General features: G+C 37.7%; 1 protein-coding gene across 1 annotated transcript in view; it reads right to left on the bottom strand.

Moving 5' to 3' along the window:
- Window positions 1–24,881, bottom strand: part of OSTM1 (osteoclastogenesis associated transmembrane protein 1) — a 40,366-nt gene that overhangs the window by 12,462 nt on the left and 3,023 nt on the right. Inside the window, exons 2-3 of the mRNA XM_020892364.2 lie at window positions 20,266–20,380; window positions 5,820–5,917 (exon numbers count right to left, since the gene is read on the bottom strand). Of these exons, the coding sequence (XP_020748023.1) occupies window positions 5,820–5,917; window positions 20,266–20,380 (213 nt within the window). The remainder of the gene's footprint in view (window positions 1–5,819; window positions 5,918–20,265; window positions 20,381–24,881) is intronic.

Genomic DNA, 24,881 nt, shown 5'->3' with positions numbered 1-24,881 from the left:
AAGGCACCTAAACTACATTCCTTCCCCAGCCTTCTTTACCCCAAGGCTTATAATCCAGGCCTTTCTGGCCAACAAAAAGGGACTAATACCAATGGATTGTATAACCTGAAATGAAGGTAATGAGTATAAGACATAATGTTAGTAGATCTTAATCTTTTCCACTTCTAGTACTAACACTTATTATTTCAAGAACAAGTTTGCTAAACAGTTCACACTTTTGCTTTCTATTCCATTTATTCTTTACCTTGGAGCCTGAAGAAATAACATTAACTGACTGCTGAAATGAAAGAGAAAAGAAAAAAATTAAAGAAATCAAGCTGATGGAGCCTCTACAACATTACCCTCACCATCTGACAAAGAAACTCAGTCTCTGTTCAGTTCTGCCACAAGAAATAGCCCATCACCTGTTTTTCATAGAACAAACGTACATTTAGCTAAATATGTTCAATCAAAAATTGAGCCCAATGCCTTGACAGAGGAGTATAATTTTGTCATTTATATTAAAACTTAAAATGTACCTATCCTTTGACATTACAATTTCACTTCTAGGAATTTACCAGACAGATAAACATGGACAATACCACCAGCCCTGCCAAGGGCAAGTAGAACCACAACTGACCCCAAAGCCAGCGTGCCCTCCTCTGAGGACCTTGTGGCTGTCATGTCCATCTGTCCATGGGTCTTTCTTTGCTCTGAGCAACTCCAAAAGGGGTAACTGCAGCTTATCTGAGCTTGAGTGCTGGGCAGAGGCAGCTGACCACAAGCCAGTCAGGCAGTCCTCCAAAGAAACAGGGGAAGAGGACAGTTCAGACCTCAGAAAGACACATGGGGCCAGGACAGCAGACAGCTGGAGACCTCTGGCTCCAGCCAGTCTGGGGGTCAAGGGCGAAATCTGCATGCAGGTCAAGAAGCAACAGTTAGAACTGGACATGGAAACTGGCTCCAAATTGGGAAAGGAGTATATACAGTCAAGGCTGTATATTGTCACCCTGCTTACTTAACCTACATGCAGAGTACGTCATGTGAAATGCTGGGCTGGATGAAGCACAAAGCTGCAATTAAGATTGCCAGGAGAAATATCAAGAACCTCAGATATGCAGATGACACCACCCTTATGGCAGAAAGCAAAGAGGAACTAAAGAGCCTCTTAATGAAAGTGAAGAAGCTGACTTAAAACTCAACATTGAAAAAGTGAAGACCATGGCATCTGGTCCCATTATTTCATGGCAAATAGATGGGAAACAAAGGAAACAGTCTGAGACTTTATTTTGGGGGGCTCCAAAATCACTGCAGATGGTGACTGCAACCATGAAATTAAAAGACGCTTTCTCCTTAGAAGAAAAGCTATGACAAACTTAGACAGCATATTAAAAAGCAGAGACATTACTCTGCCAACAAAGGTCCATCTAGTCAAAGCTATGGTTTTTCCAGTTGTCATGTATGGATGTGAGAGTTAGACTATAAAGAAAGCTGAGCACCGAAGAATTAATGCTTTTGAACTATGGTGTTGGAGAAGACTCTTGAGAGTTCCTTGGACTACAAGGAGATCCAACCAGTCAATCCCAAAGGAAATCAGTCCTGAATATTCATTGGAAGGACTGATGCTGAAGCTGAAAGTCCAAAACTCTGGCCACCTGATGGGAAGAAGTAACTCAATGGAAAAGACCTGAGGCTGGGAAAGATTGAAGGCAGGAGGAGAAGGGGACAACAGAGAATGAGATGGTTGGATGGCATCACCGACTCAATGGACATGAGTCTGAGCAAGCTCCAGGAGTTGGTGATGGACAGGGAAGCCTGGCATGCTGCTGTCCATGGGGTCGCAAAGAGTCAGACATGCCTGAGTGATTGAACTAAACTGAACTGATACCCCAAAAGGACTGTCCTTGCTTGTAACAGTAAAATACTGAACCAAACAAGAATCTCCATCGATATAAAGACTGACTGACTAAATGGTGGCATGTGTGTGCTGCTGTATTTAGTCACTCAGTCATGTCTAATTCTTTGCGACCTCATGGACTGTTGTCTGCCAGGCTCCTCTGTCCATGGGATTCTCCAGGCAAGAATACTGGAGTGGGTTGCATGCCCTCTTTCAGGGGATCTTCCCAATCCAAATGGGGGCACAGCCAAACAATAAAAAAGCCCTGTGATGTTTGAAACAAATGAGGAAGTAGGATTCTGGGAAGATGATGACATCAGCATGTGCCTGTCTCCTGATTTCTTTTCTGAAGAGACTCAGGAACAGACAGTAAACCCAGGCCCCTGAAGAGCACTGTGAGTTATACAGGTAAGCCACGCCCATCTCATGGGAAGGCTGTGCAACTGCTATCGCACCATTCCCGGGAAACTAGCTGGCACCACAGTCTCGTGATCCTCTAGCCCCTGCAACCACCCACTGTCCTCTAGAGATGCAAGGGGCCAGCAAAACAGCCCCACCCTGCCTGCAAGGCCATCCACAACAAGCAGTCTCCACACCCACCAAGACAGTCCAGCCTCCCAGAAAAGCTACCTGTAAACATATACTGACAGAAGATGTATTTGGTCTGGAACTTAAACCCACATCCCTGCCTCATCGTTGAGCCAGAAGCCACGGCCACAGCCAATACCATCAATTTCACTGCTACTACCTATCTCTTTAGCTAGTTCCCCTCCTCTCTGTAACACATACACACACACATGCACACACACAGACACGCCCCATATAAACTGGCATTGCCCATACACACACACACCCTATAAAACACTGGCGTTGCCGAGAACTCAGGCCGCTTTATCATCTCTATCTACATTCACATCCAAGTCTCCAGGCTTGATACTATCTGTAACCTGATGACTCAAATCTATAGCTCCAGCTCATCCTCTCTCCGATAATAAATAAACCAATCAACCATTCAATTCAAGGAATGAGAAAAATGACAAAACCAAAGGAATATAGGAGGAATTAATCAGTGCAAGAGCATAAATTAACACATTATGAAAAATAAAGCAGAAACTGATAAAGACAATTGTGGGTTTTCAGAAAGATCAATACAAACGTACCTTCAACAAGCCTAAATAAAATTCAAGGGAAAAAAGGTCTCATAAGTACAGCATTTGAAGTAAGAAAGGAAACATAGCTACATGTATGATAGAAATTTTAAGGAGTAACCAATTACTAAATGGAATGCATTATCCTGGAATGAATCCTGAAACAGAAAAAGGACATTAGTACGAAAACTGGTGAAATCAGAATGAAGTCTGGCATTTAGTTAAGAGTTATGTACCAATGTTCATTTCTTATTTATGACTAATGTACCATGGTAATATAAGATGAACATTAGAAGAAACTGGGTCAAGGATATACAGGAATTCTCTGTATTACCTTTGTAACTTTTCTGTAAATCTAAAATCATTCCAAAATAAAACATTTAAAAATAGCCAGTCAAAATCTGTGGTGGGGGAAGAAAAGATACAATTCCCAAGGGCACCAAACACTATGTAATAATACCTTGAAATAGGGACTTTTCCAGTGGTCCAATGGTTGGGAGTCTGCCTTGCAATGTCGGGGATGCGGGTTTGACCCCTGATCAGGGAGCCAGGATGCCACAGGCCACAGAACAATTAAGCCTGTGCTCCACAACCACTAAGTCTGCATGCTCTGGAGCCTGTACGCCACAACTAGAGGGCCCGTGTGCCACAGCAAAAGAGCCGGCATGATACAACGAAGACACGCCACAGCCAAGTAAGTATTTCTTAAAAACAAACTTGAAGTAAAGTTAAGAAGAATTATAAGGCCTATATTAAATTTAAATAAATAAATAAAACTTTGCTAGAGAACATTAAAAAATAAAAAATAGTGGTGGCTGCCAGGGGCTAGAGAAGGAGGAAATGGGGAGTTATTGCTTAATACGTAGAGTTTCAGTTTGAGAAGATGAAAACACTCTGGAAATGGATGGTGGTGGAGTTGTACAACACTGTGAGTGTATTTAATGCCAACCAACTTTACACTTAAAAACTGTAATGTGGTAAATTTTTTATTGTCTATTTTATTTCGACTAAAAAATAGTGAATATACTGTACTCCTAGATAGGAAAGCTCAATATCATAACATGTCAATTTTTTCCAAATGATAAATCTAAAATGTAATACAATTCTAATAAAATGTCAAAATGATTGATTTTTTTGGAACTTGGTTCTAAAATTCATTTCATGGATTTATTTAGTAAATCCTGTTTTGTTTTGTTTTGTAAATCCTGTTTTGACAGTCAAGAAGCCATCAGAATAAAAAGCTGGAGCTGAGGCTCACGTGTGTGCGCTCAATCACTAAGTCGTGTCCAGCCCTTTATGACCTCATGGATGTAGCCCACTAGGTTCCTCTGTCCATGGAATTTCCTAGGTAAGAATACTGAAGTGGGTTGCAATTTCCTTCTCCATCCAGGGCATCTTCCCGACCCAGGGATCGAACCCTCATCTCCTGCACTGGCAGGCAGATTCTCTACCATTGAGCCACCAGGGAAGCCCCTAAGCCTCACATCTTAAACCAAAATAAATTTCAAATACATAAATGATGCTTAAATATATAAAACAAAAGCCTGAAGGTCCTAGAAGAAATCATAGAAGAAAATTTTTAAATAATCTCAAAGTGGGAAAAGGCCTTCTAGTGTGACATAAAATCCTTAACTCATTAATTTTGATAAATCTATGACATGAAAATTAAAATTTTCTTCACAACAAAAAGAGAAGCATGATAAAAAGACAAACAACAAACCAGGATAAAAATATTTACAACCAACATCCCAGGAAAAATGCCAGCTTCCCTAAAGTACATGTACTAGTACAGAACTAGTGCTGTTTGGTTTCTAAAACCAAAGAACTCCCAAATAGGTTTGGTAAATGCTGTGTACAATAATTACCATTTGAAGTTTTACATAAGGTACATTCGTCCACTGAAGCTCTGTAGTCCTGTGGTAAAGCATTTCTCACCTTTATTAACACTAAACCTTTTTTTACGGACTATCTATTAAATGCTTGCAGAACATATTTTGGGAAACATTTATCTACTACATGTTCATCTAATAAATGTTTTTTACTATACTCAGGGAAATTCATAATTCTATTATCATATTTATTAAAGAGAAACTCATACATACCTATATCTTAAACATGTTTATACCTATTTGTGTGGATTACTTATTTGACTAAAAGCAAGTTTCAAAACTAGGACTTTATCAGAATTCCAGTTTCTCCCTTCACCACCACCAGGAAAGCTCTAATACTAACATTCAAAAGTCAGAGGTGGAGAAAACATATACTTGGTTTCTTAAAGGCTAACTTTTTATATTATAATTCAAATATACATTATAATTCAAAACTCAAAGTTACGTTACTAAACAGAGTCTTTTAAAGTAGGTAAAATATATTTAAGCAAACATTGAGGCAGAGAATAAGCTTCTTATAGACAATCATACTGAACTGCAAAATACATTATTGCATAAACAAAGTCAAAGTAAATTACTGTCAAACAGAACAACATTGTGTTTCGATTAAACAATCACATGCTTCAGTTAGTATGTTCATACTCATTAACTCATTGGATCCTGACTACAAAATACTGGAAGGTAGTCAGCATAGATCTTACTATTCCCACCTTATAAATAAAAAAACTGAAGTTTTGTTGATTTGCCCAAGAGCTAGTAATAGAAGGATTTAGCAGAAATCCAGGGTCTACCTCTACACTTTATGTGTAGATAAATATCAACAAGTAATGCTGTAAAAACTGGAATTATTTATTATTCATTTGGACAAAACAGCATTTTAATTTCAAGTATTATGTATAAAAATACCTGAAGGTTATTCTCAAAGCAGGTCAAGGTGTGATTAAATTGGTTGAGGAAGTATACTGTGCTATTTGATAATTCTTCACTTTTGTTCGTTAAACAATCTGTCAAGAAACCAAAAAAGCATATTGATATAACTCAAGCAGTAATTATATATAGTCATTTATCTCTTAAGCTGTTACCTTCCATTTCGCACTGTTGTAAACCTCTGTTCAAACAAGCATGAGGGTGTCACATGTTAAGAGAATTAACTTATCCCTTTTAGTTTCCGAAATATTTTTGTTAACATCATAACCATTTTCATGAAAATCTTAATCACATACTCTCCTCTCTTTGTAAAAACAATATATCAAATAAAATTGAAATTGATGTTTGACAGTGCAAAGTCTTAATCATGAAAATCAGTTATCAAATGCTGCCTTAATAGGAGTACTTCAGGCATAAGACCATTTATCTGCATTAATTTCAGCTACATGTATTTGCTTTTTGATTCTTTTCTGTGTTAAATTTAGTAGTTCTGGGTCTCTTCCATCTCTACTAGTAAGTCAGTTATTGCATCAAAGAGGGTAATTTTTAAAAATCTGCTCTTTCTAATCTATTGTGAGTTGGGAGACCAGAGAAACAAGCTGGTGATAATTTTGTATAAAATACTGATACCGGGACTTACAAGTAACATCTGGAAATAAATACAGTTGTTTCATATCTTTCTAAAAATCTCACATAAATAATATTCCTCTGCAACTTGCTACTCTCACTTAGTATTAGCTTAAATTAAGTCCTTTGAATTATTTTATATGCATGAACACAGCACAATGTATTTATCTATTTCCCCTCCTTGGATGAGCCTATCCCTTATCCTCAGTTTGTGCTCTTATTCCTTATCCTCTAGCTGTGCTCTCAGATTACTCTCTGGGATCTAGGTTCAAGAGCCTGGCATCACATCCCAGAACTCATGGTCAGCCATTTCAATCTCACTCTCCTAGAATCCTTGTCCTCTTTAAGTTCCACATAACCACAAGTATTAATATTTTAAGCCTTCATTATCTTCCCAGGTGGCACAATGTTAAAGAATCTACCTACCAATACAGAAGCCTGAGTTGGGAAGATCCCCTGGAGTAGGAAATGACAACCCACTGCAGTATTCTTGCCTGGAAAATTCCATGGACAGAGGAGTCGGTGGGCTACAGTCCACAGGGTCACAAAGAGTCAGACACAACTGAGAGACTGAGCACACACACACAACTTTTCTCTATTCCCAACTGTAGTTGTAGAACACTGCTATAGAAAATTTTGAAGTTATAATGAGGGGACTCAATTCAAACTAATGTCAGAGTCACAAAACAATTCTTGTAGATGCCCTGCCAATTATTCCACAAGAGATATTAAAATATTTTCTATTCTCTAGTACTCAACCATACTCTTGTTCCTCTTAAATTCAACTGACAGCTGTACATTATACCCACTCAGGACCATCTATTATTATCTTTCAACTGGGAGTAGAGAGACAGGATAGAAGGCTGTTGCAACTATCCAGGAGAAAGGTGGCAATGCAAACAAAAAGAAATCAATGGATAAGAGACAGACTGAATAAGTAGTGAAGAGTACCAGAATATGCCAACTCAAAATATGCCTTTTTGGCATATGGATTATCCTGAGCTAAAGGACTTTAAGAACCAATAGATTCAGGAAAAACTAAAAACAGGGTTCAAGTTTTTATTTTGTAAATAAAATTTACACTTGTAAAGATGTGTAAAAATTGCAAAAATTTGTAAAAAAAAATTTGTAAAAACTTGTAAAAATTTCATTTGTAAAGATGTCTTCCTCTGCAGAGAAAGGAGAACTCATAACTAACTCTTCCCAATGGAGAAGGCTCTAACAAATCTACATAACAGATCTTACTAAGCAATCCTGTTTACCATACTTTACTGGTCACTTCCCCATAACTTGCCTCCTACATCCAGAAGGCCAAAATTCCTTTCCTCTGATTAGGTTAAGATGGTATATAAACCCAAATTCTAACCACCCCTTTGAGTTCCTCATCACTGGGTGCTCCCACGTGTATATGTGCAATGCACATGTTAATAAACTTCTGTTTGTTTTTTGTTGTTACTCCATCTTTGGCCAGTCTAATTAGAGAGTTCCAATTACAGAATCTAAAATGGGTAAAGGAAAAAAAAAATTTTTTCCCTCCACTCGAGCAGACATTAGGATAAGACTCACCATGCAATGTATTCACTATTATAAACAACAATCACTACAATGAAAGCTAATGTTAACTGAGTAGTTGCTATGTTCCAAGTGCCATGTCTGTACTTTAAACACATTCACTTAACTCTTACAACAATCTTATAAGGAAAGGTGGTGATGGTGGTTTAGTTGCCAAGTCACGTCCAACTCTTGCAACTCCATAGACTATAGCCCACCAGGCTCCTCTGTCCTTGGGATTTCTCAGGCAAAAGCACTGCAGTGGGTTGCCATTTCCTTTTCCAGAGAATGTTCCTGAGCCAGGGATGGAACTCACATCGTTGCAGGCAGTCTCCTGCCTTCCAGGTGGATTCTTTATCACTGAGTCACCACAGAAGCCTCCCACTAGGGAGGCAAGAACTATTATTATTTCCACTTTCTAAATAAGGAACAGAGGCTGAGAGGAATTAAGGAAGTTGCCAAGGTCACAAGACTGATAAGTAAAAACCAGGAATTGCTACTCAGTCTGATTCCTAAGCCTGCACTTTCAAACACAGCAAACACAAAATATTCACATCTACACTCTAAACAATTAAAATTTAATATGAGTAATTAATAAATACATGCCTCCACTTCTCCATCCACCATCCACAGATTTTACACCATGAAGAGATTCAGGCAGTTGCTACCAACTGCTCAGTACTGGCAACTGAGATGAAGTCTAAAACTGCTGAACAGGGCAGCAACTAGTACATTAAGACTCCTTTATGCAAACCGGAAAAAGGCATTGCCTTTGGGTACTTTACAAAAAAATGCTTCTGCCTCCAGAAGCTGAGTTGGAATCCAGCTCCATTCACCCGCTCACATGGGCCAATAGCGTAGGACCTGGTCCATACCTGGGGCCCTGCTGATGAACCTATTCCAAGAGTCTTACCCTCTCTGAACTCACATACTCTATATTCTCTGCAGCTTTATCTTCTCAAGTGTATAAGTCCTGTTCTGATTGTTCACCTTATCATTTAAAAATCTGAGAGATCACTTCACAAATTAGGTAACAGCTAGAGAAATAGATGATGTACTGAGGATCATACATCAAGTTAGTAAGTCATTAAAATACAAAATATACTTGTCAGGCTCTTAATTAAGTTTATCTCAATTATACCATTTTTTTCTTTACTAATTAAAAATGTTACTCTATTGGCTTTCAAAAAGTTTATACATTAAATTCTTTAAAAAAATAACATAAGCCTCTCTTAATCTTGGTTTAACATGATCACAAAGAAGCCTTGAATCTTTTTACACATGAGGTAGAGTACATATAAATAAAAACAAACCGTTACAAACGTGTATAATATTAGTACATGGGCTAATGAGATTGAAGTGGTTTAGTTTTTGTAGTTGACATTTTGTAGGGAGATAGAGGGAATAAAATTTTACCTACAACAATTGTACATCTGTTTATAATGAGCCATGTCATGGCAATGGACGTGTATGATATAGGGGGTGGGTATATGGCCCTGTATTGTCATACAAAAGTAGTTTAAAGCATGAATATGAGAGAGCAACCGCAATTTCTTCTATACAAAATATGTAACTTAAGGAATTTCTTTATAAAAAGGTAATTTATAGAATAATGAAAAATAAAAACAAAAGATATAATTAATTTTAAAAAAAGAAGCTTCTCTGAACAACAAAGAACTTAATTGCTCTTATTTTACTAACAGCCATTCCTTTTCATTTGAAATAATTTGAAAATTAAACTTAAAGCTAATATAGATCGGTCATCTTATTAAGTACTGCATTAATGCAGCACTATCAAAAATCTTTCAGTGATCATTAGTGATATTACAAAGCACAAAGGAGTTTAGTTACATAATGAGATTAAAAATGTCTTCATTATTAAAGAGCTCAGACTTTCTGATCTAAAACAAAGAAACTCCAGTGAAATTCCTCTTTTATCCTTTTGTAAGAATTGGGAACATAAGGTTACAAGCAGTGAGAAGCTATATAGTTTAGAAATTAGTAAGTTAAGAGATATTAGTAATAATAAAGCTTCCTAAAAGTAATATAAGTGAAGTGGTCATTATGAATTTTCCTCATCTTAGATAATCAATGCAGCCTCATCAAGGACAGATTAGCAGTTTCTAGCTCAGTGAGGGCTCAGGCATCAGCTCAAGAGGCATTCTTAAAGGTGTTAAGGGTTCAGGTTAAGACCTTACATAGAAACCTACTATAAATATCATAACAGGAATTATGTATGCATCTTTAGGTAAAAGTATTTGACATCTATTAGGAGTTTGTATAAGGATCTCTGCTGTTTTTCAAAACTAGTTTTATAGAGAAAAACGGAGATAATCACCAATTTCTGAAAAATACGGTAAGCTCGCAGCGGCAGTGCTTTGCTGGAGCAGCCGTGAAGAGATACCCCACGTCCAAGGTAAGAGAAACCCAAGTAAGACAGTAGGTGTTGAGAGAGGGCATCAGAGGGCAGACACACTAAAACCATAATAACAGAAAACTAGCCAACTTGATCACAGGACCACAGCCGTGTCTAACCCAGTGAAACTAAGCCATGCTGTGTGGGGCCACCCAAGACGGTTGGGTCATGGTGCAGAGGTCTGACAGAATGTGGTCCACTGGAGAAGGGAATGGCAAACCACTTCAGTATTCTTGCCTTGAGAACCCCATGAACAGTATGAGAAGGCAAAATGATAGGACACTGAAAGAGAAACTCCCTAGGTCGGTAGGTGTCCAATATGCTACTGGAGATTAGTGGAGAAATAACTCCAGAAAGAATGAAGGGATGGAGCCAAAGCAAAAACAACGTCCAGTTGTGGATGGGACTGGTGATAGAAGCAAGGTCCGATGCTGTAAAGAGCAATACTGCATAGGAACCTGGAAAGTTAGTTCCATGAATCAAGGCAAATTGGAAGTGGTCAAACAGGAGATGGCAAGAGTGAATGTCGACATTCTAGGAATCAGCGAACTAAAATGGACTGGAATGGGTGAATTTAACTCAGATGACCATTATATCTACTACTGTGGGCAGGAATCCCTTAGAAGAAATGGAGTAGCCATCATGGTCAACAAGAGAGTCCGAAATGCAGTACTTGGATGCAATCTCAAAAATGACAGAATGATCTCTGTTCGCTTCCAAGGCAAACCATTCAATATCACGGTAATCCAAGCCTATATCCCAACCAGTAACGCTGAAGAAGCCAAAGTTGAATGGTTCTATGAAGACCTACAAGGCCTTTTAGAACTAACACCCAAAAAAGATGTCCTTTTCATTATAGGGGACTGGAATGCAAAAGTAGGAAGTCAAGAAACACCTGGAGTAACGGGCAAATTTGGCCTTGGAGCACGGAATGAAGCAGGGCAAAGGCTAATAGAGTTTTACCAAGAGAACACACTGGTCATAGCAAATGCCCTCTTCCAACAACACAAGAGAAGAGTCTACACATGGATACCACCAGATGGGCAACACTAAAATCAAATTGATTATATTCTTTGCAACCAAAGATGGAAAAGCTCTATACAGTCAGCAAAAACAAGACCTGGAGCTGGCTGTGGCTCAGATCATGAACTCCTTATTGCCAAATTCAGGCTTAAACTGAAGAAAGTAGGGATAACCACTAGACCATTCAGGTATGACCTAAATCAAATCCCTTATGAATATACAGTGGAAATGAGAAATAGATTTAAGGGACTAGATCTGATAGACAGAGGCCTGATGAACTATGGATGGAGGTTCGTGACATTGTACAGGAGACAGGGATCAAGACCATCCCCATGGAAAAGAAATGAAAAAAAGCAAAATGGTTGTCTGAGGAGGCCTTAAAAATAGCTGTGAAAAGAAGAGAAGCAAAAAGCAAAGGAGAAAAGGAAAGATATTCCCATCTGAATGCAGAGTTCCAAAGAATAGCCAGGAGAGATAAGAAAGCCTTCCTCAGAGATCAATGCAAAGAAATAGAGGAAAACAACAGAATGGGAAAGACTAGAGATCTCTTCAAGAAAATTAGAGATACCAAGGGAACATTTCATGCAAAAATGGGCTCAATAAAGGACAGAAATGGTATGGACCTAACAGAAGCAGAAGATATTAAGAAGAGGTGGCAAGAATACACAGAAGAACTGTACAAAAAAGATCTTCATGACCCAGATAATCACAATGGTGTGATCACTCACCTAGAGTCAGACATCCTGGAACATGAAGTCAAGTGGGCCTTTGAAAGCATCACTACGAACAAAGCTAGTGGAGGTGACGGAATTTCCAGTTGAGCTATGTCAAATCCTGAAAGATGATGCTGTGAAAGTGCTGCCCTCAATATGCCAGCAAATTTGGAAAACTCAGCAGTGGCCACAGGACTGGAAAAGGTCAGTTTTCATTCCAATCCCTAAGAAAGGCAATCCCAAAGAATGCTCAAACTACCGCACAATTGCACTCATCTCACATGCTAGTAAAGTAATGCTCAAAATTCTCCAAGCCAGGCTTCAGCAATACGTGAACCAAGAACTTCCAGATGTTCAAGCTGGTTTTAGAAAAGGCAGAGGAACCAGAGATCAAATTGCCAATATCCGCTGGATCATCGAAAAAGCAAGAGAGTTCCAGAAAAACATCTACTTCTGCTTTATTGACTACGCCAAAGCCTTCGACTGTGTGGATCACAATAAACAGTGGAAAATTCTGAAATAGATGGGAATACCAGACCACCTGACCTGCCTCTTGAGAAACCTGTATGCAGGTCAGGAAGCAACAGTTAGAACTGGACATGGAACAACAGACTGGTTCCAAATAGGAAAAGGAGTACATCAAGGCTGTATATTGTCACCCTGCTTATTTAACTTATATGCAGAGTACATCATGAGAAATGCTGGGCTGGAAGAAGCACAAGCTGGAATCAAGATAGCTGGGAGAAATATCAATAACCTCAGATATGCAGATGACACCACCCTTACGGTAGAAAGTGAAGAGGAACTAAAAAGTCTCTTGATGAAAGTGAAAGAGGAGAGTGAAAAAGTTGGCTTAAAGCTCAACATTCAGAAAACTAAGATCATGGCATCTGGTCCCATCACTTCATGGCAAATAGATGCAGAGACAGTGGAAAACAGTGTCAGACTTTATTTTTTTGGGCTCCAAGATCACTGCAGATGGTGACTGCAGCCATGAAATTAAAAGCTGCTTACTCCTTGGAAGGAAAGTTATGACCAACCTAGATAGCATATTAAAAGGTAGAGACATTACTTTGCCAACAAAGTCCGTCTGGTCAAGGCTATGGTTTTTCCAGTGGTCATGTATGGATGTAAGAGTTGGACTATAAAGAAAGCTGAGTGCCGAAAAATTGATGGTTTTGAACTGTGGTGTTGGAGAAGACTCTTGAGAGTCCCTTGGACTGCAAGGAGATCCAACCAGTCCATCCTGAAGGAGATCAGTCCTGGGTGTTCATTGGAAGGACTGATGCTGAAGCTGAAACTCCAATACTTTGGCCACCTCATGGGAAGAGTTGACTCATTGGAAAAGACCCTGATGCTGGGAGGGATTGGGGGCAGGAGGAGAAGGGGACGACAGAGGATGAGATGGCTGGATGGCATCACCGACTCAATGGGCATGAGTTGAGTAAACTCCAGGAGTTGGTAATGGACAGGGATTCATGGGGTCGCAAAGAGTCGGACACGATTGAGCGACTGAACTGACTGACTGACTGATGTTGTTTAGGTAAAAAGTTGCCATACTTTAATGCTATATTTTCTGAGTTCAGTTCAATTCAGTTCAGTCGCTCAGTCGCGTCCGACTCTTTGTGACCCCATGAATTGCAGCACGCCAGGCCTCCCTGTCCATCATAAACACAAAACACAAACAAAATTAAATTTGAATTTTAATTTCCCAAAACTTATTTCTAACAAAGACCAATATCATTCAAAGATACAGAAATTCTAAACATAAAATAGATGGTAGTGGGAATGGATGGCTCTTTTTAAAATTGTTTTATTTTATATTGGAGTATAGAGATGGTTAGATAGTGTCACTGACTCAATGGACATGAGTTTGAGCAAACTCTAGGAGACAGTGAAGGGCAGGGAAGCAAAGTGTGCTGCAGTTGATGGGGTCGCAAAGAGACGGATGTGACTTAATGACTGAACAACAACAACAATGATAGATTAACAATGCTGTTTTAGAATGGCACTCTCTTTACTGAGTTTCTAGTCTTCCTTTCATCAAGTAATAATAGCAAAGACTAGGTACCAACCCACAGCTATGTCAAATAGAAGGAAAGGTGATTTTTGGCAATATATTAATTTTAAAAATATTCTTTTAAACAATATTTTAGCTTTTACACTTTTACATATTTATATTTTAATAGTTATTTTTAAAAATCCTAACACCCCCTCAAATTAACTTTAAAAGGTTTTTAAACTATATAATTATAGTTTTACATTTTCTTAGCATAGAAGATGAAAAAGGAATAGTCATTTTATATCAGAAGATACATTCCTACAAAATGGATCACATACTGGTTTAAGTTTCAGTTAAAAGCAAGTTTTAAAAATACATCAGTAACTTTTGTTCTTCCTTTGTAATTTTTTTCTTTCCCATTTTATCTTTTAGGTGCCAGATGGAATAGACTCCAGATTAGTTACCACTAAAGGTCTCTATTGCTGGCATCACTTATCAGCTCTATGTTTGTAAATTTAATAACTAGATCACAACACCAAGTTAGGGATCATGGTTTGTATTCAACAATTTAATTCAATGTTAATTCAACAATTAATTCAAATTCAACAATTCAAACTCTGGGAAAACTGACCAGTCTTTTGTGTTTAAATAAAAAGGCAAATATCTAGATTTTTGAATATTTATACTGTGCTTTTTATGTATATATTGTAGGGGAAGAAAAGTAATTTTCCCCCTACCCTTCTAAGTTCTCAACTGGGACCCCTGTAACAACAGACAGATCAGTAGGAGAAAAACAAACAGAAGTTTGTTAACTTGTATGTCTCACATACACACAAAGGAAGATACAAAAGGAAACTGAGTAAGTCAAAGAGGTAGTTTAGAATTTAGACTTGAATATAATCTTCAGGTAAAAACAAAGAAAGATGGGTGTAGAGGAGGTCAGTGGTGAAGTGACTAGGAAAAGTAATGTAAACAAGTACAAGGTCATACAGGTTTATGTCCCTGCTTTCTCCATTTACAGTCATCGTTTTCTTCCTGGTGCGGAGACGGAGACATTCTTATAAACAGAGATTTCCTTTATAAATATAAATTTCTAAACAAAATGGTTATTTCTACTCTATTTTCAGAGCTTCTCCTGTGTCTACTATTTCTCAAAATAATAAGCTTAAAATAACCCTCACACCAAAGAGGCATATTTTGGGATAGCACATTTTGGTCTCCTACAGTACAAAATAACAACATCCTAGGCAAACTTCTGATCAGACACAAATTTATTTAAATTTATAGTGTGACATGATTGCTTTCTTCTGTTTTACTAAAAGAGTAAATATTCTTTGTATTCATTCTTTTACCTATTTCTAAAGGCCAAAGATTTAAAACAAACAATGATCGAATAGGTAACAAATGGATTGCAAGTACAAGGTAAACAGAAGCCTGGGGCTTCCCAGGTGGCACTAGTGGTAAAGAATCTGCCTGCCAATCCCTAAATCCACAAGATCCCCTGGAGAAGGGAATGGCACCCCGATCTGGTATTCTTGCCTGGAGAATCCCATGGACAGAGAAAGGAACCTGGTGGGCTATAGTCCATGGGGTGGCAAAGAGATATGACTGAGTGATTCAGCATACACGCGCGCGCACACACACACACACACACACGCCTATAGCATCATTTATCAAGTAAATAAAAGAGTGAGGATCGCATGAAATCAGTGGTTTAACAGATCTGGTTGCTAAAGATGTGACTGTCTCAGAACCTGATGCCTGATTCCTGATCATCGCTGAGGATTAACACTAGAAAATGTGCAGCTTTATTAAAGACTTTTTTTTTCACATTATCTACTTTTAATTTTACATAGCACTGATAGAAAAAAAGAATATTTTACATTTATATTTTTAGTAAAAGACTAGGTTTTCTATAATATCAAACATGTATATAGCATAAACATTAAACTCTGTAGAGCTAAAATGTATCTATATTTCTTAAAATGAAGACTGTGCAATGAATTTATCAAATAGCACTTTAAAAACAAAATTAGGCCTTAACTCATGAATACAGTCTTTTCTTAAAGGCTTTTGATTTTAGTTCCACACTCTTGATCTGTAATTCCTTTACACTTTATGAGCCTTCATTCTACCTCACAAGGCTTATTGTGAAGTTCAAATGAGCTGAGTGTTATGAAATTGAGAAATATTATTTAACTGCTGACTTATTACTCACCTTCTTTAACCTCATTTTTCCCTTTCTTCAAATTTCTTTTCTCACTACTTTGTAAGAAAACACTATGTTGCTCAAGTAACAATGCTTTGTTAAATTTTGGTGAAAATTACAAAGTTTTTTGAACAATTCTTTAAAATTTTCAGAAAATGTTCATAATATCTTTATTAAGCAGATTTCAGAGAACATAATTAGAAGTGTTTCCAGGTAGTTTGGTAGAGATTATTCATTTCTAGGTAAGATAATTATTTTAGAATTAATGCCCAAGGGAAAACTGCTGAGGAGTACAAATTTATAAAACTATTTCCATATAAAATACAGAATATAAATTATGATAAATTTTAAAGTGTGAAAAAATGAATGGAAGACAATTTTTTTGGATGCATAATCTGGGAAAAGAAAATAGCCAATCTTTCTAATTACATCTAACATACAAATAATCACAGCAGATTTGGACAATCTGTCAAGTTTTTTTAATTTTATGTATTTTTAACTAGGTATTAAATGCACATGGTATATAATCCAAAGAACACAAATGCAGGTAGAATGAAAACTAAGTCTTTCTTTCTTTCCTGCCCACCTAGCTATATAATTCTCCAAAAGATGTCATGCTTTTCTGCATCCTGCTTGGCCATACATTTTGGGCAAATTAATTTTAATTAGGGAGTAAACATTTCATTTTTTCTTCAGAAGTTCAATCAAGGAATATTTTCAAAATAGGATGCCTCATAGAAAAACAAAGGCAAACAAAGGCACCCTAAGAATTTATTCTAAAGAGTTTTACACCTGCCATACTGAGTAAATATGCAGCAAAATGTTTTTTTCCCTTTTTAGAAAATAACTAGAGAAGAAAGCTTCTTTGAATTGGTAAATTCATTACAAAATACCTTTTAAAGAAAAGATGCTTTACCTCTCACATATATAAATTAAGTAACATCAGGTCAAATTCTTAAAGAGATGGGAATATTAGACCACCTTACCTGTCTCCTGGGAAGCCTGTATGCAGGACAAAAGCAACAGTTAGAACTGGACATGGAACAATGGATGGCTTCAAAATTGGGAAAGGAGTACATCAAGGCTGTATATTGTTACCCTGCTTATTTAACTTCTATGCAGAGTACATCATGCAAAATGCTGGGATAACTCACAAGCTGGAATCAAGATTTCTGGGAGAAATATTAACAATCTCAGATATGCAGATGATACCACTTTAATTGCAGAAACTGAAAAGGAACTAAAGAGTCTCTTGATGAAGGTGAAAGAAAAGAGTGAAAAAGTTGGCTTAAAACTCAACATTCAAAAAACTAAGATCATGGCATCCAGTCCTATCACTTCATAACAAATAGATGGGGAGAAAGTGGAAACGGTAACATATTATTGTCTTGGGCTCCAAAATCATTATGGACAGTGGCTGCAGCCATGAGATTACAAGACACTTGCTCCTTGGAAAGAAAGCTATGACAAACCTAGACAGCATATTAAAAAGCAGAGACATCACTTGGCCAACAAAGGTCCGTATAGTCAAAGCTATAGTTTTTCTAGTAGTCACGTACAAATGCTGAGAGCTGGACCAGAAAGAAGGCTGAGGGCCAAAAAATTGATACTTTTGAACTGTGGTGCTAGAGAAGACTTGTGAGTCCCTTGGACAGCAAAGAGATCAAACCAGTCAATCTTAAAGGAAATCAACTCTGAATATTCATTGAAAGGATTGATGCTTAACCTCCAATACTTTGGCCACCTGACACAAAAAGCCAACTCATTGGAAAAGACCCTGATGCTGGGGAAGATTGAGGGCAAGAGGAGAATGGGGTGACAGAGGATGAGATGGTTGGATGGCATCACTGACTCAATGAACATGAGTTGAGCAAACTCCGGGAAATGGTAAAGAATAGGGAAGTCTGGCATGCTTCAGTTCATGGGGTCACAAAGAGTCAGAAATAACTTAGCAACTGAACAACAACATCAGTCAAAGGAAGTGAACCCCAACATACACCCCATTTATTCTAATGAACTGATTTTAAATTATTTGCAATTAACATATTTTTTAGTTCAGTTGGTAAAAAATCTACCTGCAATGCAGGAGACCTGGGTTGGATTCCTGGGTTGAGAAGATCCCCTGAAGAAGTAAAAGCCTACCCATTCCAGTATTCTGGCCTAGAGAATTCCATGGACTATATAGTCCATGCGGTTGCAAAGAGTTGGACATGACTGAGGGACCTTCACTTCACTCACTTCATCTATCAATGGATTTTTGTGAAGGCCTTAATAGTACTTAAAAACAGCTCTTCTGTATATGTTAAACAAACTGTTCAATCATATTTATACTAAAAAGTCTTACTCCGAAAAGTAAAGATTTTGCCTTAAAAAAAAAAAAGTTAGCTGTCAGCCAACCCTCTGTTCAAATTACTAGAAAATCTGAATTAATAGAAACAAAATTAAAAGAGTTAATATCCAATATCCACGGTATACTACAAAGGAAGAGAAACTTAGCAGGGAGTCTTTTTTCCATCTTCATATGAACTAAACAAAAAGACAAAGTCCTTAGAAAGTTAAACTCCTTAATGACTTACAGGCACACAGATTTTTAATTCATTCTGTCCTATTTTTACAGCCTATGCCCTATTTCACGTTTTCTTTGCCTCTTGCCTAAACCATTGTAATAATTTCCTCACTGGTCTCTCCCTTCCAGTGGGGTTTCACAGGGAAAAAAAAAGGATTTTTACAGTTTAAAAACATTCAGAAAGTGCTAGGTTAAATGATATTCAAAACCTATAGTCCTCACTGACTTTAATATTCCATGTGTACTGTTAAGTTCCCAGTGCTATAGTATATAACCATTTCATAATACTATGGTGATGCTCTAAGCAGTATGAAAAATGTTGGCATAAGTGATAAACTACTATATAGGTCAAAGCCCTACTTTCCCTTTCCAAGTTCATCTCCCACTGTGCTTCCAGCATCCTGTAATGTCTATTACTGTTTTATATCTCTGTGCCTCTGTTCAGAATGCCTCTCTATCTGCAGTGTCCTTCCTCTTGTCTCTACCTACTGAAATCATGTCCAGTCATAAAGGTGTAGGATCAAAAGGTACCTCCTCCTGGAAGTCACTTCAAATTCTTGTCAATCTGATTTTTTTCAATTTCCCCAAGGACTCTATGATGTTTTTGTAGTATTTATTGTCACCTTAGGTTATACTGTAACTCTAACTTTCTTCTTCACTAAATTATAAGGTATGGAAAATAAGAATTTCCTAATACATAGTTGGTTTTCAAAACACTTATGAATTAACAATTTTTAATTTTTCCAAAGAATGCTTGAAAATAAATTTCATTTCATTATACAAATACATATAAGCCCGCAAACCTGCTGGAACTGATGTTACCACCTCCCCCTACCACCATTTGACAGATTATTATAAACATCATAATTATTAAGCAGTTAACATTCCTTGAACAGTAACTATATGCCAGGTACTGAGCTAAGAGCTTTATGCAGTTTATTTCATTTAATCTTCAAAACTATCAGGTAAAGTAGGTTCCAATATTACCACAAATTTACAGGTGAGGAAACTGAAGCTCCAAGAGGCAAAATTATATGCCCAAGGTCTGACAGTAGTAGGTTAAGTTAGAATAAGTCGCAGAGCTTAGAACAAAATTTAGCTCTGACTGCAAAGCTCACTGTTAACTGCTACACTTTGCTGCCTTTCAGTATTTGCCCAAGATTTTCTCACTAATAAACCATGATGTTAACTGCAATTCATTTAAACTTAGTAATAAAGAGTATTCAAAATTTTCAGAGTTCAAAATTCACTAAAGTAAAATCTGACATCTATACTATTGAAACACAACTTCAAAAATGAAAGTGAAAGAGTTACTTACTTGCACAATTTGCCTTCTGCCATGTGGAATTAAAAAACTCAGACAGAATCACAACTATTTGCATTCTATCTGCCATTAAAAGGCTTCTGGCACAACTATGACTCTCTGAAGAATTCTGTAACCAAAGAAAAGAAAAAAATACAATCTGAGTATTCTTAGATTTCCCAAACAACAATATGAGGCCCAAAAAACCTTATAAAAATAATTCATATTTATTATAAGCTTTTGGGGGCTTCCCAGGTGGCTCAGTGGTAAAGAATCTCCCTGTTAAAGCAGGAGACGCAGGTTTGATCCCTGGGTCAGGAAGATATCCTGGAGGAGGAAATGGCAACCCACTCCAGTATTCTTGCCTGGAAAATTCAATGGACAGAGGAGCCTGGCAGGCTATTCCGTGGGGTCACAAAGAGTGACACAACTGAGCAATGGAGCACATATCCATTATAAGCATTTAATATTTTGTTTGTTATAATCAAATAATGACATAATTAATAATAACTGTAATAAAACAATAGCAGCTAACATTTATTGGTACCAGGTTCACTTGCAAGGGAAGAAAATCTTTGCTTCTTAAATAAGTATTTGCTTTTATGGTACCATTTCAACTACTTAGGCCCACATGTAATATTAATATACTTCTCATGAACAGGAAAATATTCTGGAAAGCTGTTCTACAAAATGTAGCAGTAGCTATCTCTGAATAATGGAAATAGAGGCATTTTCATTTTCTTTTTTGCCTCTTTTACACTGTCTAAACTTTTCGACAATGAACATATATTACTTATGCATTTTAAAAAATCTGGTGTTTAAATGATGCCAAAACATTGTTTCATCTTCTCGGCACTTTGGCTCAAAATCTTAAAATCCACAAGAATGGATTTATACTATGTAAATGATAAATTCAAATTCCTGAATTACTGGGTCCTTATTTATTTCCTTTCCTTTTTGCCACAAGCAAAGTTAAGTCTTGCTGACCCTTCATCCTTTCAAAGTTATTTAACTTCTATTATTTACCAGGTATTATAAGTATCCTGGAGTTTTGGGGATAAGTTTTCCCTGGTGGTCCAGAGGTTAAGAATCTGCTTTGCAATGCAGTTCAATCCCTAATCTGGGAACTAAGAACCTACATGCCTGTGGGCTGCTACTGAAGCCTGCGTGCTCGAGAGCCTACAAGATACAACTAGAGTCCATTTACTGCAACGAAAGATCTCGCATGCTGCAACTAAGACCCAACATAGCCAAATAAATAAATAAAATATATTAAAAAAAAAAAAGAATCCTGGTGTATTGAGGGTACAAACAGTGATAGGGAATACCATCAACACTGGGCCTTCAAGAACCTCCCCAGAGACATACAGATAAGGAATTAGTGTGATGAGTAATAAATGAGAGTGTGCTAGCTCTAGAAAAGAACTGATTAGCCATGTGGGGTTAGAAAAGAGGGAAGTGGGGCTTAACAGCAGAATTCTTGCTTTAAAATATCTATGAAGATCATTTTGGGATTACCCATTCTGTGGCTTAGTTTTGCTAACTCATTAAAAGATGCAACCAAGTGAATGCTTGCCTTTAAACTAGTGACTCGAACAAAATATGTTAAAAGCCCCTTTCCTGGAATTGCTTTCAGAGCAATATCAGCTATGGAAGAAAATTTCAGGAAAGAAAATGAAACAATATTTTGTGATAACTTACCCACCAAATTAAAATAGAGTGTGGCCTAAAGAGTCAGACAAACCTGAATTACTAGCTGGCAATCTCGCAAAGCTGAGGTAAACTCTATGAGGCCCAGTTTCATAATCATTGAGTCCTACAGGTACAGTATTAAATGAAATAGCATAGATGAATCACTTAGCACACTGTCTGGCACCCAGTAAGTAACTGATATTTGCTATTTCACCTAGCTACCTGTTGTCAACAAAAGTGCTCTAGGTGGGTGTAGCTGGCTAAGTGTAACCTGTTACTTAAGAAGGAATTGGATGTAAGTGGATGATTGGCTATTTTAAAAATCAATACAGAATAACCTGTATGAGTGGTCAGTGTGTGGAATAGTTCAGTTGAGGAAGACATCAATGTAGTTGGGAGAAATGAGGAGAGTTCATCATGGAGCAAGCAGGATTTGAACTAAGCCCAATACTAAGAAAGGGACAATATAGTGGTTAGGACTCCACGCTCAAACCCAGATTCAATCCCGGTTGGGGAACTAAGATTCCACATGACGTATGTATGCTAAGTTGCTTGCCGTGTCCGACTCTGTGCGACCCATGGACTGTAGCTCACCAGGCTACTCTGTCCGTGGGATTCTCCAGGCAAGAATACTGGAGTGGGTTGCCATGCCCTTCCCCAGGGATCTTCCCAACCCAGGAATCAAACCTGCATCTCTTATGTCTCCTGCATTGGCAGGCAGGTTCTTTACCACTAGTGGCACCTGGGAAGCCCAGGAAAGAGGGAAGAAAGGGGAACAGGTTTTAAATGGAGTAAATAAAATGATCAAGGGATGAGAGAAGGAATGACTATGTGGTATTCAGGGAGTATCCAGGAGGCCGAAGGAAGGTACCGCTATGACAGAAGAGGTAGCAGAGGGAAAGCCAGGGAAACTTTTTAAGATGTTTGAGGAAGATGGCCTGTAAAACAGAGTTTGGAGACCATGGGTCTAGGTCACAATATGTATGGTGAGGCAGGAGACTAATTAGACTATTTCCATAGTTCATATATGATGAGAAGATGGTGGCAAACACAAGAATGGAAGGGAAATGATGAATAACCCCAATGATGATGATGTACTTTTGAATACCTAGTGGTTCTAAATGCCCTAAATGTATAGCTCACTAAATCCTTGTAAAAACGCTGTGAAATAAGACAGATCATCCTTCTGGATTCAACCCAGCCACTTTCACTGCATGGGGCTCATGGCCTGGCACCTGCCCACTTTCTCAGGCTCAAATCACTAGTATCCTCCTGGCTCACAGTGCTTTGAGTTCTTTCTGTCCTTAAACACACCAGACTCTCGGAGTCTTCACACCTGCTACTTCTTTACATGTATACATTCTCCCCATTCTCCCACCCTCTCAAATTATAGGTGTCTTTAACTATTCACCACTTCTATCTATTCTCAGCCTGAGTCCTGATCAGCACTCTTATTACATGCTTTGGTGGCATCTGGGATTTTTTTCTTTGCAACACTTATATCACACCTGAACTAAATAATTACAATGATGTTGAATGTCTGTTTCCTCTATCAGTCTATAGGCTCTTCTCATTCACAGCTATATCCCTAGTAAGTACAACTACCCTGCACATCATAAGTATTCAAGAATTTTTCTGAATGAATAAGAACCAGTGATGGAGAAGGAAATGGCAACCCACTCTAGTATTCTTGCCTGGGAAATCCCATGGACAGAGGAGCCTGGCGGGTTACAGTCTATGGGGTTGAAACAGTTGGACATAACTTAGCAACTGAACTACAAAGAAACAGTGCATTCTAATCTCTAATGAAAGACATATTATGTCATGTTGTGTTCCAATCTTCTCCTACTAGTCCTAAGAATTTGTAAATCTACACTAAAATTAAGTTGAACACTTCCAGATACATATCCTCAATTACTAGCACCTTCATAAATATATATACATATCTCTATGTCTATCTGGGCTTCCCAGGTGGCACTAGTGGTAAAGAACCTGTCTGCCAATGCAGTTGACACAGGAGATGTGGGTTTGATCTCTGGGTTGAGAAGATTCCCTCAAAGAGGAAATGACAACCTACTGCAGTATTCTTGCCTGGAGAATCCCATGGACAGAGCAGCCTGAAAGACTATAGTCTATAGGGTCGCAAAGAGTTGGATACAACTGAACTGACTTAGCATGCAAACATGTCTATCTATCTGCCTATATAAATTTTAAACGAACCAAGTAGAATAAGATAGAGATTAGCAATTCAGAATGGGGGGAGGAGATGCAAGGCATCTTGGCAACCACTCTGATGATGGTGAACAGCTCAATGAAACTATATTCCTATCAGTTTAAACTAAAAGAAGAAAGTATGATGCAAGTAAGAAGGAATCTAGTAATTCCATTACTCAGGTTTCAAAAATCACTGTATTCTTATCTTGAGATAATAAAACTATATGGAGTCCTTGACCCATTAATTCCAAGAGAAAGTGACTAGAAAATAGAATTCTCTTCAGATAACTCTATTACAGTTAAATCAATCAGCTTGCTGCACCACAGAAATAGTGTGCTAATTTCTACCATTGATTCTTCTTCTCTTTACACTCTCCTCCTCTCTCAATCAATCCATGGACATGGATTCACACTACAGAGTTGAGAAAGAATGTCTTGATAAAATTCTGCTTGTAGGTTTTCTCTGATAAGCACCCCCCTCTCTTGCTCTCTTCCCTCCTTTAATTCAGCATCTTCACTCTTTTGTTCTAAAATCCTACTGTACAATTTGAAACATTCACATGGATGGTTTTTTCCTTTTTAAAATTTTCTCAATAATTTTATTTCCCTAACTACACTGATAATTTGAAGTTTGAAGCTTGGACTATCTCGTCCTTTTCCTTCAGTACCCTACCTGTTCAATATTTAAGAATAGCATGTACTTGCTAATCAAACTGATTTAAATG

This window comes from Odocoileus virginianus, chromosome 19 (assembly GCF_023699985.2).
Source record: "Odocoileus virginianus isolate 20LAN1187 ecotype Illinois chromosome 19, Ovbor_1.2, whole genome shotgun sequence".
Lineage (NCBI taxonomy): Eukaryota > Metazoa > Chordata > Mammalia > Artiodactyla > Cervidae > Odocoileus > Odocoileus virginianus.
The sequence above is the reverse complement of the archived record's forward strand: the minus strand, read 5'-3'. Positions and strand labels throughout refer to the sequence as shown.